The 17237-nt window shown below is 40.0% G+C and overlaps 1 protein-coding gene across 1 annotated transcript in view; it reads left to right on the forward strand.

Annotated features, from left to right (window-relative positions):
- DCHS2 (dachsous cadherin-related 2) overlaps nucleotides 1-17237 on the forward strand; it is a 211633-nt gene that overhangs the window by 127142 nt on the left and 67254 nt on the right. Inside the window, exons 4-9 of the mRNA XM_036241935.1 lie at nucleotides 1047-1283; nucleotides 2329-3342; nucleotides 6509-6696; nucleotides 7983-8082; nucleotides 13214-13371; nucleotides 14439-15282. Coding sequence (XP_036097828.1) covers nucleotides 1047-1283; nucleotides 2329-3342; nucleotides 6509-6696; nucleotides 7983-8082; nucleotides 13214-13371; nucleotides 14439-15282 — 2541 coding nt within the window. The remainder of the gene's footprint in view (nucleotides 1-1046; nucleotides 1284-2328; nucleotides 3343-6508; nucleotides 6697-7982; nucleotides 8083-13213; nucleotides 13372-14438; nucleotides 15283-17237) is intronic.

Consider the following 17237-nt stretch of genomic DNA (forward strand, 5'->3'; position numbering starts at 1 on the left):
ATGCCCTGACTGGGAGTTGAACCTGCAACTTTTCCAACTTTTCTGTGTGTGGGATGATGCTCCAACCAACTGAGACACCCAGCCAGGGCTGGAAAACTTTTTTGTTCTTAACAAAGCACTTCCCTTCAGAAGTAGGACTCCTGACCATTCCCCCAGCAAATTCATTCATTCTTTGAATGCCTACTATATATACGAGGTTCTAAGGTAAACACTCTTAATTTTTTTATCCTCACCAGAGGACATTTTTGCATTTATCTTCTGATAGAACAGGAGGGAGAGAGGGGGGGAAGAGAGAGAGAGAGAGAGAGAGAGATCAATTCAATGCCAGAGAGACACATAGACCGGTTGCCACCCACACAACCCCAACCTGGGCCGGGGACAAACTGCAACCAAGGTACATGCCCTTAGCGGGAACCAAACCTGGGACTCTCTGGTCTGCAGGCCGATGCTCTAACTGCTGAGCCAAACTGGCCAGGGCTGAGGTAAGCACTCTTTATAGGAGTTAACATTGATGTAGTGCTTCCATGTTGATATGTAACGTTGAGATGTGTTATCGCAGGCTCATCTCTAACTGTCATTTCTTACTAATCGACTTTGTTGACATTACGTCTGGGTGTGTGCTATGGTAGTCAGGCCTAACAAAGGCAGCAGAAATTACGTTTTTCTGCTGAATCGATATACTTACAGGATGTCCACTGTTTAAACTCTAGGAAAATATTGTTTACTTGACAGATTTTGGACCGTCATTTTGCAAATATACATACTCAAGTCTTTGTTTGCAATGTGGATGTATTAGGGTTCTCCAGAGCAATAAAATCAACAGGAGCTCTGTATCTATATCTATATCATTATATCTATATTTATATCTATCTCTATCTAGAAACACCCTCACACAGACACACAGAATAGTGTACGACCAAATATCTTGGCCCTCAAGTTGACATAAAATTAACCATCACAGTAGAATCAACGGATCAGATGTTCTATAGCTCACCAGTATTTATTGCATGTTAGGTGAGTTTTAATTCTTTCTTTCCCTTCCCCAGGAATTATTTACTTAACATCGACACTTAGTCATTTAGAATCTACTACACTTCTGCTGACGGCCTGTGCTCGAGATGGTGGCGGGCTCACATCTGTCATTGACGCCCATGTCACTATACACATTCTTCAGACAACTCTGGCACCCGCTGAATTTGAAAGGCCTAAGTACACTTTCTCGGTTTATGAAGATGTGCCTGAAGACAGTCCCGTGGGGACAGTGAAAGCAAAGGAGTCCTTGAGTAAGTACTCCTTATCCTGCATTGAAATGATCATCGGAACATGTCCTGTACCTTAGGCTGTCTGTACCGTCTTCTAGTGAATCTTTCCTTCTCTCCCTGCAAGAAGGGTGGACACCACACAGTATGTGGGTTCTTCAATGCTATTTCTATCCTATAATTTTTTTCTAATCACAAAAGTAATAGATATTTTTAAAAGAAAGTTTAAAACAACAACAAAAAACTCAGTGTAGAAAGTATCCATCTTCTATGTCCCACTCCCCAAAACACACACACACTTATAAAATTTTCACAAAAAATTTATCCTAGTATCTTGGTTATCTTACAACTATCTTTTTTTTCTACTGTATGCTTTTTTCTACTTTATATTGTGTAACTTTGCAGGTAACTGTATATAATTTTGAGTCGTTTTAAAATGTTTGAATGTATTTCAACTTAGATATAAAGCACGTTTTATTAAACATTTCTCTCTTGCTACCAATTTGAATGATTTAGAGTATCTTGTTAGGCCAAGTAGTACTCAAGCAACGTCCTTGTATGACCTGTAGACGTTTCTGTGCAGGAGAAACTCCTAGGAGGGAATTCTTTGTTCAAAAGCCGGATCCTGCCCTGCTCCCAGTTCCCTCCTTTCCCCTTCTCTGTCCCTTCCCTTAACTTTTGTGGAGGGTATTTGCCGTTCATAGGTAGGTATCATAGAGAAACATCAACATAAACTTAAGTTGGCTTCCTCAAGCATATTAAGTAGGTGCCCAAATAATGTTCTGAATATGCTTCCCTTCTACCTAACGCAAGAGGAATGAAGACGTAGTGAAACCTGTGCTTTGCTTTTTGACCATTGCTCACTACCTGTGTCCACTAAAGCATCTTAATCCATGTGCTCACTTTCAACCAGCTCTGGAGAGCTAAGGAAGACACAGACATTGCATAGTATCCTCTGCGGATGTTGTATACGTTAATATTTTCAGATTTTGGTGTTTCTAGGAGGTACATTCTTTGGACGTACAGTGATTGCTTTATTTTTATCCATTCTTTTCCTTTTCTGATTCAGATTCCTCAGAGCCAATTTTCTACAGAATCTCCTCTGGCGATCTGCACAGAAAGTTCTCTATTCACCCGTGGCTGGGCACCATTCGAACCCAGAAGCCCCTGGATCACGAGACGCAGCCCGTGGTTGTGCTCACGGTCCAGGCGCAGCTCGGCAGCTCCCCTGCCTGCAGCAGCACCGAGGTCAACATAACCGTGGTCGATGTCAACGACAACCATCCAGTGTTTCCCAGAGCCTCAGACGAGGTCAGAATATCCCCGACCACACTGCCCGGCGCAGCCTTGTACCGGGTGCGTGCGGAAGACAAGGACAGTGGTTGCAATGGGTTCGTCCGGTACTCTATCGCCAGCCAGAATCCAGGCCTCTTTGCCGTGGACCCCGGGCTGGGGCTGGTGTACCTCAATGCCAGTCTGGGGGGCAGTGTGGCCCCGAAGCACACGCTGACCCTCAGGGCCCAGGACCTCGGCGTTCCGCCTCGAGCATCCCTGTTTGTGCTGACGATCGTTATCGAAAAACCAGACTCGAGCCCGCCCTTGATTTTTGGAAATCTGGTCTATGAAGTAGAAGTTAGCGAGGCTCTCTCACCCACAACCCCGATACTGCAGATCCAGGCCCACGCGCTTGGCGCCCAGCGCAGGTCGCGGCTCCTGTACTGGCTGGAACCCAGCGCCGGCGCTGCGGCGTTTGCCGTGCACCCGTACACAGGCTGGATTTCTCTGCGGCGACAGCTCGACTATGAATCCACCCAAACATACAACTTGAGAGTGTTTGCCCGGCTCCCGGAGGACGGATGGTCACAAAATGTGAGCACTTCCGTAATTGTTCATGTCCTGGACGAGAACGACAATTCTCCTGCCTTCTTGCATGATGTGTTGTTTCTGAAAGTGGAGGAGAGCCCCCTGCCCCAAGGGGTAATAGGCAGGATTACAGCGATGGACAGAGACTCGGGGAAGAACGGACAGCTGTCGTATTTCCTTTTGTCTGATGGAAAATTCTTCATGATGAATCCTCATACAGGTAGAATTTTGTAGCTTCCGCTTATTCCTTTAAAATTGTACTTGACAAAACCCAAAATCTTTTAGTTATAACATTAGCTCAAGCATATAATTAAAATCACAGTCTTTAGAACATACCTTACTGATTATCATCTTGTGGTTTTAAAATAAAATAAAAATGAATATAATTTTATCTATAATGATTCATACTTCTCTTGCTTCTCACCTACATATTACTAATATATGGCTCTTATTCTAAATTAGACATACAGTCAGAACTGGATTGAATAAATCCTTTTGTAAAGTCTAATTTTTTCCACCAACCTTCTTTTATATTTGTAGATTTTAAAAAAGTGAAATAAGCCCTGGCCGGTTTGCTCAGTGGTCAGAGCGTGGGCCTGTGGACCAATGAGTGGTGGGATGGATTCTGGTCAAGGGCTTGTCCTCGGTTGTGGTTCATCCCCGGCCCTGGTCAGGTTGTTTGGGAGGCAACCAGTTGATGTGTCTCTTACATCAATGTTTCTCTCTCTCCCTCCCTCTCTCTCCATCCCTCCCACTCTATCTAATGACAAATAGAAAAATATCCTCACGCGAGGATTAAACATTAATAGAAATAAAAAGTCAAATAATATTTTATAAAATATAAACATCATTAGTGTAAAACTAAAAGCCAATCTAAGATTTCAATAATACCACTCTATTGATATACGTTTCCATTCTCATTTTGATAAGGGAACCAAGGGGGAAGTACAGATATTTACAGTGAATTTTTTCTAGTCTTAATTATGGAATTAAATATAAAAATGTTATTATGTTTAAAATTTTGTATTGTAGAGTTTTACAGGGACTTAATCCCTGAAACTGCCTACAAAGCAAATATGTTTATGCTACAACTATATAGTTGGGGAACTGAGACTCGGGTAGCTCAAGTAACATGCCCAAGGTCACAGAGCTAGAAGGAGAGGAGAGGAGGTCACCATATACACGGAGGTACCATGTATTCTGATATGATGCCCCATGCCCTAGAATGGATGAAATTTGAATTCAGTTTTGACTAACTTGACTCCACAGACCCCTGTTGTATGAATCAGGTGCCCTTCCCTCCAGCAGATGGCGCTTTGCACCAGGGCGCAGGGCTTGCCAAGACTGCAAGCCTAAAGTCAGCTCCCATTCGCTCCTAAACCGGTTCCCCCCTCCTCAGGGCACACACTGAACAGAGAGGCAGGATTCTCTTCACTCCCACAGGCTAGTTCTCCAGGGCTTCTATTTCCTGTAGTAATGTGTTTTTTTGAAAGCATGCAAACCATCATTGGTTCCCCCATGATTGTCTCTCTCCTGCAATTAGTGCAGGGCCAGGTGTCGATTCCTAGTTTTGCTGATTGACTTTAAGCAAGTAGCTTAGTGTCAGAGCATGGCTTCCTCACCATGAGCAGAGGAGATAATTCCTGACATGCTCACTGTTCTGCTCTGGGGGGTAAAGGGTTAAAGTTTAGGAAAGGGCGTGGGAGACTACCTACTGGTAAACTGTTTCCATTCCCCAGGGCTAGGAACAGTGTGACAAGACAGGGGTCGAGGGGACAAAGCATGGCAGGTGTGACCTCCTCCACATCCTGAACCTCTGAGCAGCCGTGTAGTGATCAGGACACCAGTTTCCACGGGCCCCAGCGTGGGCATCACCCACGCCCAACAGTCTTCTTTACCACTGACCTCCAAACAGCTGCTGGTCAGAGTTCATTCATCAAATAAAAATATGTTTGCTATTCAGGAGCTTGGGTTTTCAGAGGAGAATTACAGTTTGGAATTGAAAGAAAAAAAAAAGGAGTTGTTCTGGCTGAGTGGTTCAGTGGTTGTGGCGTTGCCCAATAGATTGGGCAGGTTTGATTCCTGGCCAGGGCACATACCTAGGTTTCAGGTTCAATTCCTGGTAGGGGAGCGTCGGTGGGAGGGGGGGGGACAACTGATTGATGTTTCTCACATCGATTCTCTCTTCCTTCCTCCTTCTCTAAAAATCAATAAACATATCCTTGGGTGAGGATTTTAAAAAAAGCAGTGGTATGTATGTATGATTTTTTTGTAAAATCACACTTAGTCTAACACTATATAAATATAATTTATATTGTAAGCACTGCGTTTGAGCTCACCAATTCAGCAACATACCCAAATGTGAATTTTCTTTTTTGTTCCTCATTTCAGCTTTTCCTGTTGTTTTACACATCATTTTCTTTGGGCGAAGAGGGCAGATTTAAAAATCTTAGAAATAGCAATGGTAGGCGGTAGTCCGCTTTGTGTTTACTTTCTCATGAATAGATAGTTTCATAAATAGTGAGGAAGACGCTGCCTGGCAGGACCCTGCAGCAGAAGGCTGACCACCAGGTAGGGCAGTGGGCTTCCCATGGCCCTTGACCCTATGCCTGAGTCTCCCGGCGGAAGTGCGAGGGACATTGACTAGGAATGGGTTCTGAGCAAGAATCTGTAAAATAAGACTTGTAACCATTATGAGTCATTCGGGAAGTCACTAGTTAGCTGTGGCTACACACACATTTTGTGAGATAATGATAGATAACTAACTGCATGTGTAAAAGGCAAATAGTAGCCTGACGAATATGTTTGATTCTCATGGAGATATTGGCCATTATTTTAAAGCGATGATAACAACTGCCATGTGTGTAATGATTTGCAGCCTACAAAACACCTTTAAATTCAAGGCTGCATTTGTTTCTGAGAGCCTTAAGCAATCAGGCTCAGAGAGGTCCTTCGGTGTCTGAGATGGAGAAACTGAGACCCAGACTCGGGGCTTGTGATGTCCGAGCTGAGCCGAGATGCTTCCTTCCATTATTCTGTGTAGCAATATGAAGAGGAATATGCTGAGGTTTAAAATCTGAGTTAATACTACATTCGTACAGAGTTTATAATCGGTTTCTATGAATTCAATTTTTAGTTCAAATGGTTGATGGGAGGTAAGTTGAAATATGAAGAATGGCAAACTTAAAGTGGCATTTTTAGGAGAAACTTCAGAAAATTCTTTCAACAGTAGAGTCAAACTACCCACGTACGTGGTCTTGGGAGCGGTGCTTTTACTCAGAGCTTTACAGTGTTGATTTTCCTTTCCAGGAATTATTTTGCCCGCGGTCCACAGTGCCAGCATTCCAGCACACAGTGTCAACCTCTTTTGTTCTCTGTGTCCTCAGGGGAGCTGATCAGCTGGGTGGCGCTGGACCACGAGCATCAGGCGCACCATCAGGTGACCGTCCTAGTGACTGACCATGGCTCCCCACCGCGGAATGCCAGCATGGTGGTTTATGTCTCAGTGACTGACATCAATGATAACAAGCCGTATTTCCCACAGTGCCTCCCTGGGAAGGAATTACACATCAAGGTTTGTTGGGGTGAAATAGCTTTGCAATGAACTTGTAGTATTCTTAGTTATTTGTGTTGAGCACCATCTTGTGGTAAAGAGTGTGAATTTACCAAATCAGTCACGGTGTGGCAATGCATTTATTTCTAGAAGACCTAGAAATTGTGCATATGTCAAAAAATATCCCATTTAAAAAAATAAAATGATTATATGTGCTATTTGGGATCTCACATCCAGTTGCTTTATGATGAATGTAGTCCTGCCTTTGTATACAAACATAATGGTTCCCTTTTAACAGTAATGCTCAGGCAAGAAGTATTTTTCCAATAATTTGCATGTATCCCTATGCAGAGTTCCATATGAGTGATTGTTTCACACCTAAGTTGGTTCATTAGAGATAGGGGAACAATCTGTAGTTCTGAAGTGGGGAGACATATATCTAGAGGTCTTTTGGGGGCACATGCAGAAACTCCTAATTATATTTATATTATGTTACCTTTTTTATTTCTGTTTTATAATGTACATAATAAATGAGCATATTAGTTCATGCGCATAATAAATAACTATATCTTGGATGTACTCATACTTTAAAAAAAATGAATGAGTATAAGAATAAAAAGCTGTAGCTCCCAAGCAATTGAATTGGACATTCAAATTGTGCTCAGATATACATAGGATATTTAGAAAGTTAATAACTTTAAACTGATCTTACAAAGTCATATTTAAAGAAAAATTTACCAAAACAAAATATATTATCATTGTGATTTTAATCATGTTCTTAAAACAACCCGTGGCTTAATTGCACAATAGGACTTTAAAATTGGAGTTCAACTCTACATGTAAATTTCAATATTTGGGAAAGTTTCTATTAATTAATTATCTTTCCCATATGAGGTATGTTTCCTGAAATAAAAATCTTTCTTTATCTTTAGCATATTTTAGACCTTAACAACAACTTTTTAAAAATGTCCTGATTAGCTAATGAATGAAAAGATGCTAAGATTCTTAAAATACATTCAAAATCTAAGATTGTGTAGTTATTTTTACTTTTTCTCCCTACCCTCAGAATTATTTCAAATGCAGCAGCTAATTTGTTCAAATAGAGTAAAATATTTAAATTGTAATGTGAATGCTTTTCATGGATTTACACCCATATACTTTGTATATGGTAGGCATTGGAATTATATGTGGATTTTAAAATAGTTTTTTAAATGCTTAGTAGTAGTGTGTTCTTTCACTTAAAGCTCATTGCTTTTTCTTTTAACAAATTTACCATGAACTTTGTATGACATTTGTTTTATTGACAGGTTCTGGAAGGTCAACCAGTAAATATGTTGGTCACAACTGTGTTTGCAAAGGATTCTGATGAAGGAAACAATGCAGAAGTTTCATATTCGGTATCTTCAGGTAACCGTCACTACCCATAAAGGATTATGAGCGTTTAGCATTTCCTCTTTTGTTTATTAGTTATCACCTCCTTCTGTGGACATGGTTAACATTGAAAATAACACCACATTACAAACAAAATGCATTTGTTATTGTCTAGAATTAACTTTTATATTTAAAAAAGAATTTAAGAGTTTAGTGAAAAATCAAAGTATTTTCTGTTCCCTAAATAAGGATCAATCCACCAATCATCCACCTTAGATGAATAATTTTCAATAATCTAAAGTACAAATCAACTTTTATTGAAAGGAAAGTAGTAGTTAGTGGGTAGAAACCGGTATTATTATAAAGAAATACGATTATGACTACTAAGCATCTATGAATCTCTACGAAGACTAAATATTGTTAAGGTTAGAGTAACCCACACCTAGGAAATGTCACATGTACATAATGTATGTGCATGTGGGAACTTGATTGAGACAGGCATGCTTTTGTGTTTTTATTTTAGAATGTACAAACCTCAGATGTGTTCCAGCCATTGACTGTAGTTGACATTGTGTTTTATATCATTTTAGAGGATGTTCAGTGCTTCCTCATGTTTGACAAAAACATAGGAAAGCAAAAGAGAATGTTGCCCTTACCTGCAGATACATTGTCTACATGAAAATCCAAAAGTTGCTACGGGAAAACCATTAGAATTAATACAATGAAAAATTTCTGCGAACAGTGTTAACATACAAAATTCACTAGCATTGCCCTGGCCGTTGAGTAGAATATTGGCTTGAGCACCAAAGGGTCACAGGTTTGATTTTTGTGAAGGGCATGAACTTGTGTTGCAGGTTCTATCCTCAGCCCCGGTCAGTGCACATGTGGGATGCAACCAATTGCTGTGTCTCTCTCACATGGATGTTTCTCTCCCCACCCCCTCTCTTTATATTTTTCTCTCTCTCCCCTCCCCCCTGTGCTTCTACTCTATCTAAAAATCAGTGGGAAAATATCCTTGGGTGAGAATTAACAACAAAAAATTAAAATTCACTAGCATTTAAAAAGCTAAGCAGGTTTTCAAAGATCTCATTCACCATGAAGTTTAAGCTTTAAGACCCTTCACTTACACAGGCTCTTCAAGGGTGGAATTGAGAACCAGCGAGTCATTTATATTTGTAACATTGTTCTATTTTTCTTAAAGAGAAACCCTCAGATTATACGTTTCAAAATTCCCGAAATCAGGACCATCCTGATCAGAGCACAAAACGGAAGATTCTGATAGAAGATGTTTGAGACCTTTATGTAGAACATTATGCAATATTAACAAAGGTGTAAAAGAAGAATGAAATAAAAGGCCTACCATGTTCCTGATGGGACAGGTCCCATGCTGAACGGTGACAGGGTGGACGGTCCGGAGGTAACGAGCCCGCAGCAGAACCAGCCTTGAGCACACCTTGTGTGGTTCTCTTCTCCGCCTCAGATTCCTTCTCCTGCTTTATTTCTCTTTCCATGGCCACCACTCTTCTCTCTCTGCCCATCTCTTCAGCCTATTCTAACCCGACTCTAGGGGAAGAAAGCTGGCTTTGCCGGCCTGCATTCAAGAGGTCGGTTAGTCTGTAAGATCTTTGTATCTTTTTGTTTGTTTCTGTGTTTGTTTGGGCTGGGAAGATTTTTTTATATATATACCTGTAAAACACAGTGGGGTAGAGAGAGAATATACAGAAATACACACACATGTGGATTAATAAATGAAGCTACAGTCCTGCCATAATACCATTGTTTATAAATAAACAAAACCCTGCTATATATTTTTCATGGATATGTGGATTAGAAAGGAGGCTATCTACAGAGAAGGAGGAAGGGAATGAGATTTAGAGGTGTATACAGGTCCTCTTCTGTACTTAAACTCTTTTCTTTCTTTCTTTCTTTCTTTCTTTCTTTCTTTCTTTCTTTCTTTCTTTCTTTCTTTCTTTCTTTCTTTCTTTCTGTATTTTTGTATGTGCCTCTAGCGGGAACCAAACCCAGGACTCTCTGGTTAACAGGCCAACGCTCCAACCACTGAGCCAAATCAGCCAGAGAAACTCTCATTTCTTTAAACATTTGTTGTTGTGGTGGTTGTTGTTGTTAATCCTCATCCAAGGATATTTTTCTATTGATTTTAGATCGAGTGGGAGAAAGAAAGGGAGAGAGAGAGAGAGAAACATCGATGTGAGAGAGACATATCGATTCGTTGCCTTCCTCATGACCCCAACCAGGGCTGGGGACAGAACTGCAACCGAGGTATGTGCCCTTGACTGGAACCAAACCCACAACCCTTTGGTCCACAGGCTGATGCTCTAACTACTGAGCCAAACCGGCCAGGTTGGTGGTCTTTGATCTTTAATGTTACTGTTGTAATTGTTGTGGGATGCCCTGAACCACACCCAGATAAGCTGGCAAACTTAATCAATAAATGTTGTGTTCTGACTGCTGCACAGACAAGCCATCCCTGTTTTTCTCCATCTTCTTGAGACACAAAAAATATTAAAATTTGGCCAATTAGTAGCCCTACAATGGCCTCTAAGTGTCCAAGTGAAAAGAAGAGTCCCAGGTCTCTTACATTAAATCAAAAGCTAGAAATGATTAAGCTTAGTGAGGAAGGCATGTTAAAAGCTGAGATAGACTGGAAGCTAAACCTCTTGAGCCAAACAGTTATCCGAGTTGTGACTGCAAAGGAAAAGTTCTTTAAGGAATTAAAAGTGCTCCTCCACACTATTTACAATCGCTAAGATCTGGAAACAGCCCAAGTGCCCATCAGTAGACGAATGGATTAAAAAGCTGTGGTACATATACACAATGGAGTACTACGCAGCGGTAAGAAAGAAAGATCTCTTATCCTTTGAGACTACATGGAGGGACCTGGAAAGTATCATCCTAAGTGAAACAAGCCAAACAGAGAAAGACAAATTTCATATGATCTCACTGATTTGTGGAATATAATGAACATAACAGTTTGAGGACAATCTCCTAAGGAATGGGGAGGTGAGAGAGGGATGAACCACAGAACTTATATGCATGTATGCATGAACAGTGGACATGGACAACAATCTGGGGAAGGAGCAGGGAGGGAAGGGGGAGGGGGGAATCAGTGGGGGGAAAAAGGAGAATCATTTGTAACAAAAATTAATCAATAAAAAAAAAAAAAAAAAAGTGCTCCTCCAGTGAACACACAAATGATAAGAAAGTGAAACAGCCTATTGCTGATATGGAGAAAGTGTTATGGTCTGGATAGGAGATCAAACCAGTCATAATATTTCCTTATGCCAAAGTCTAAACCAGAGAACGATCCCAACTCTCTCCAATTCTATGAAGGCTGAGAGAGGTGAGGAAGCTGCAGGAGAAAAGTTTGAAGCTAGCAGAGGTGGGTGCATGAGGCTTAAGGAAGGAAGCCATTTCCCTAACATAAATGCTCAAGGTGAACCAGCAAGTGCTGCTGTAGAAGCTACAGCAAGTTAGCCAGAAGATCTAGCTAAGATAAGTAATGAATGTGGCTACACAAAACAACAGATTTTCAATGTATACAAAACAGCTTTATATTAGAATGAGATGCCATCTAGGACTTTCATACCTAGGGAAGAGAAGTCAGTGCCCAGCTTCGAAATTTCAAAGGACAGGCTGACTCTCTTATTAGGGGCTAATGCAGCTGGTGACTTTAAGTTGAAGCCAGTGCTCATTAACTATTCTGAAAATCCTCGAGCCCTTAAGAATTGTGCTAAATCTACTCTCTGCTTGTGCTCTATACATGGAACAACAAAGCCTGCATGTCAGCACGTCTGCTTACAACATAATGGTTTACTGAATAGTTTATGCTCACTGTTGAGGCCCACTGCTCAGAAAACAAAGATTCCTTTCAAAATATGACTGCTCATTGACAATGCACCTGGTCACCCAAGAGCTCTGATGGAGGAGTTGTACAACGAGATTAATGTTGTGTTCATGCCTGCTAATACAACATCCATCTTGCAGCCTATTGATCAAGAAGTAATTTTGACTTTCAAGTCTTACTATTTAAGAAATACCTTTCATAAAGCTATAACTTCCATAGATAGGGGTTCCTCTGATGGATCTGGGCAAAGTATATTAAAAGCCTTCTGGAAAGAATTCTCCATTCTAGGTGCCATTAAGAACATTCATGATTCATGGGAAGAGGTCAAAATGTCAACATTAACAGGAGTTTGGAGTTGATTAGAATCCTCATGGATGACTTTGAGGAGTTCACAACTTCAGTGGAGGAAGTACCTGCAGATGTGATGGATACAGAAAGAGAACCAGAATTAGAAGTGGAATCTGAAGGTGTGATTGAGTTGCTGCCATCTCATGACAAAACTTTAACAGATGAGGAATTGCTTCTTGTGATTGAGCAAAGAAAGTGATTTCTTGAGATGGAATCTACTGCTGGTGAAGATGCTGTGCAGACTGTTGAAATGACAACAAAGGATTTAATTGATGAAGCAATGGTAGGGTTTGAGAGCACTGACTCCAATTTTGAAAGAAGTTCTCCTGTGAGTAAAATACTATCAAATAGCACGGCATGCTACAGAGAAATTGTTCATGAAAGGAAGAGTCAATCTCTGTAGCCAAATTGATAGTTGCCTTATGTTATGAAATTGCCACAGCCCCTCCAGCCTTCAGCAACCACTACCCTGAGCATTCAGCAGCCATCAACAACAGGCAAGATCCTCCACCAGAAAAAAAATGTTATGACTTGCTGAAAGCTTGCATAATAATTAACATTTTTAGCAATAAATTATTATTTAATTAAAGTATGTACATTTTTTAGACATAATGCTACTGCACACTTAATAGGCTAGAGTATATAAACATAATTTTTATATGCACCAGTAAAGGCTAGCAAAGGGAAATATGTAAGCAGGAAATAAAGATTGACCATGAGTTGATAATTATTAAAGCTACATGATAGTCATATGAGGGTTCATTATATCGTTTTGTCTACTTTTTTATATGTTTGAAAATTCTGTATTTTTAGTACTATTTTTCTTATTCTCTCACAGAGCTTAAGGCAAATACATCTTCCAAATGATCGCTCACAGGTGTTGTTTGATTCATTAACTCTGTTTTCTGTATTGTCAATTAACACTAATTTCTCGATTTTTGTGTGTATGTGTAGAAGATAGGTCTGATCACTTCAAGATTGATGCCAACAGTGGTGAAATAAGAACAACCACAATACTTTTGTATGATTATAGACCTTCCTACAGGATAACTGTCATTGCCGGTGACCAGGGAGTGCCTCCTCTTCAAGGACAAGCAGTCATTAATATCCAGGTAATGTTCTGTCATCACTATGACATATAGAAGGATGTTCTAAAGTTCTGTTTGATTTTTATACAACTGTATAGAGTGAAGATACATTAAATACATGAATATTGTTTTTAGAGAGCATTGCATATTTATGTGTGCCTTTTTATTATTACTAGAGAAATGATTAGGCTCAAATAACTTTTTTGAACTTTGAACAATTCCTGACAAGAAATTTACCTTCATCACTGTAGGGCATTTATGTTGCTTTGTCTTTTCCTTTACTTTTTTCTAATTGCAAAGACCTGGTAAATTTGCAGGAGTAACTTGTATGTAAACAAATGGCCAACAATAAATCACAGAGTTTTTGTAGTTATTTTTAAACAGAAAAATCTCTTGGGATCCATATTCTCAGGTTTAACTTTAATCAGAATGAGAAAAAAAGTTGTGGAAAGTCTTCATAGCAGGAAAAAATTACACCAGCGAGTCAAAAGTAAGATGACTGTGCATAGCCATGTTTCTCTGTCCATGCTCATGATAGTCAGTAATATTAATATTGGTATGAATATATATCCCTAAAAGTTCTGTTTCCAAATTATGTTCTTTATTGATTGAGAATATGTGCGTTAGGAGAAAATCCTGTACTGTAATTCCTCAAGTCTCTGGTTTCAGATAAACAAAGATACATGATACATAAATATACACAGATGTTGCTATTATGGATATATTGGTCTCTGGGATTTAGAGTAATTTGGAGAAGCAGGTCTTCTACATTCTTATTGATAAATCACAGGGCTACAGTTCAGCTTATCCAAATATAACATGGCCTCACCAATATAGCATTTTACACATTAGAACAAATGGGAAGTGGAAAATTTTGTACTTTCTTATCTCCTAGACAGTATGTGATTTTTCAATCATCAGAGGCACACTGGAATTATACAATAAAAAGTACACTTTATCACCAATTAACATACGTATTTCACACAAATAGAAGGAATTAGCTTCCAATGTAACATCATCCCGTGCACTGATTCAACTGTTAAAAAAAAAAGATACCCCAAATTAACAATTTCTTTTCATTCTCATTTCAGGTGATACCACTATCCAAAGGGAGAGCTATCATTTCTCAGAATATAAGACATTTAGTTATACCAGAAAACTTAAAGCCTGCAAAAATAATGAGCTTGATAAAGTCACCTGATCACTTTCAACAACATCACAATGGAAAGCTACATTTTAGTATCGCAGCAGATGACAAGGATGGCCACTTCGAAATCGACAGCTCAACGGGGGACTTGTTCCTTTCCAAAGAACTTGATTACGAAATGACCTCTCATTATCTTTTCAGGGTGATTACTAAAGACCATAGCCAAAACCCTCCCCTGATTAGCACAGTCTTCCTTAGTATTGATGTGGAAGATCAGAATGACCATTCCCCATCTTTTCAAGAGGAGTCCATTGTGATAAGCATAGAAGAGAATGTCCCTGTAGGAACTCTGGTACACGTCTTCAATGCCAACGATGGAGATGGCAGTTTTTTGAACAGTCGAATACAATACTTCATTGAATCCCACCACCCCGGAGTCAATCCATTTCTCATCCACCCCTCCTTTGGCACATTAGTCACTGCATCCCCCCTTGACAGAGAGAGAGTTCCGGCTGTTGTCCTGACAATCACTGCATCCGATCAGGCTGTGAATGTGACAGACCGGCGAGTGAGGTCGCTAATGGCAAAGGTAGTGATTTTGGATGTAAATGACCACAGCCCCACCTTTAAGTCTTTCCCCATTGCTCATGTCAAAGAGGATGCCACAGTGGGCTCCTTGGTGCACCATGTAACTGCTCAAGATCCAGATGAAGGAAGGAATGGAAGAGTAACGTACAGCATCCTCTCAGGAAATGAAAACATGGCCTTTATGCTAGATGAGTCATCAGGTATTTGTCACTGTCACTTAAAGCCTCTGATCACTTGCTTACATTTATCCTGTTCATTGTACTCTGTTAAAATGACGGTTCCAAATGAATGAGCTGTAAAGAAATGTGACTTGATTTTTCATTTAACTTGTATATGTGACAGGCACAGAGGTTGTATTCAGAGAACCAGCTATAAATGGCCTGTTCGTTAATATTGACTATGCACTGTAGCTAGCTCACATTTCCTGGGATGAAACTACAGTAGCAAACTTCTTTGTCCTTACTGGGGTCCTCACAGGGTAGAAGATAGCACCAGAGCACAGAGAGGTAGACTATGACTAACCAACAGCATTATTCAGAAGCTTTAATATGGAAATGTATCTTTAAAGTCATACAAACATACATTTGTAATTAGTTGGAAATAATGTATTTTTAAAAATTTATTTGCTGATTTTAGAGAGAGAGATGAAGGGGGGAGGGAGAGAGAAACATCAGTTTGTTGTTCCACTTAGCTATATATTTATTGGTTGATTCTTGTATGTGCTCTGACCGGGGATTGAACCTGCACCCTTGACATATTGGCATGGTGCTTTAACCAACTGAGTACCTGGCCAGGGCAGAAGTAATGTTGTTTTGTTTTTAATGTATCTTTATTGTTGAAAGTATCACACATGTCCCCCCTTTTGGTTGGATTGATTTGACCACAAAATCCTTACTTCTCATAGCAAATGTACCATCTTAGTTTTGGGCAGAAGCATGTATTCACTGTTAAGTACTCTGATGGTAATGCCACTCGCTGTTACTTTACTTGTCTTGCTATTACCATGTTGCCAAATAACATCTACTAAAAGTTTTGATGTAGTCTGAAGTACAAAGTGTCATTCTTGTGAAACTGGAAATGAACTTCCCTCATTGCGATTTTCAGGACATACTGAAGAGATGGACTACCATCTCAGTCACTAAAAAATAAAGTCATTTCTGCATGAGCCTTAGGAAAAAAAATCTCAGATGTATGCCAGTTGGCCCAACTATTAGTAAAACCGTAATTTGGAATGGGACTGAATGTGTAGGATTTGGAAGTCATGATTATAGTCTGGCTATCGACTGTTGAAAATTTTATCAAAATATTTATTGAATCCCGTACATATGGTTCCATTCTGAGGCGCGCGTGAACACCACCTAAAACTCCAACTGAGAGAGAGATAGTCCAGACCTACTTACTGATTGCTGTTCGAGCTGGAGTCTCCAAGGACCTGTTTCAACAATGCTTAAAATGTTTTCCACAATGGCTCAGGAAGGTCCATTTCAGATTGTTAAGGAGGAGGATAGAATTAGACTGTGTCTCAGTAACATACGTCTCATGAATCTCAAACAACTGCAGTGGCTCAGTTGAGACATTTTTCAAAGACATAAAATGATAATTGCTGAACACATCCATGTGAGATGGGCTGTTGTTTCTCTCACAAGGCTCATCTTTCATGTAAAGAAGACACAGTGAGGGTTTCATGGCTTTTGGCTAGGAAGTGTGAAGTAATAAGTAATTACTGGAAAACTGTTTTATTAAATCTGAAGCAGTAAACCTCTAATTATTCGAAGAAAAGTTCTTACAGGATGAGCATGTGTTTGAGAAGCAAACAATCCTAAAAAAAAAAAAAAAAATTGTGACGATTGGAGTCACGGGACAGTTATATGTGTGCAAGTCTTTGTAACACTGCTTATATGAGTTATGTGCTTCAATGGCAATAGGATGGCGACACATTTTTTTTTTTTTATCCTCACCCGAGGACATTTTTGCATTTATGTTCAGATAGAGTGGGAGGGAGGAAGAGAGAGAAACATCGACGTGAGAGAAACATATTGCCTGGTTGCCACCCACATGACCTCAACCGGGGCCAGGGACAAACTGCAACTGAGAAACGTGCCCTTAGCGGGAACTGACCCCGGGACTCTCTGGTCTGTGGGCCGACACTCTAACC

This window comes from Molossus molossus, unplaced genomic scaffold (assembly GCF_014108415.1).
Source record: "Molossus molossus isolate mMolMol1 unplaced genomic scaffold, mMolMol1.p scaffold_m16_p_4, whole genome shotgun sequence".
Taxonomy (NCBI): Eukaryota; Metazoa; Chordata; class Mammalia; order Chiroptera; family Molossidae; genus Molossus; species Molossus molossus.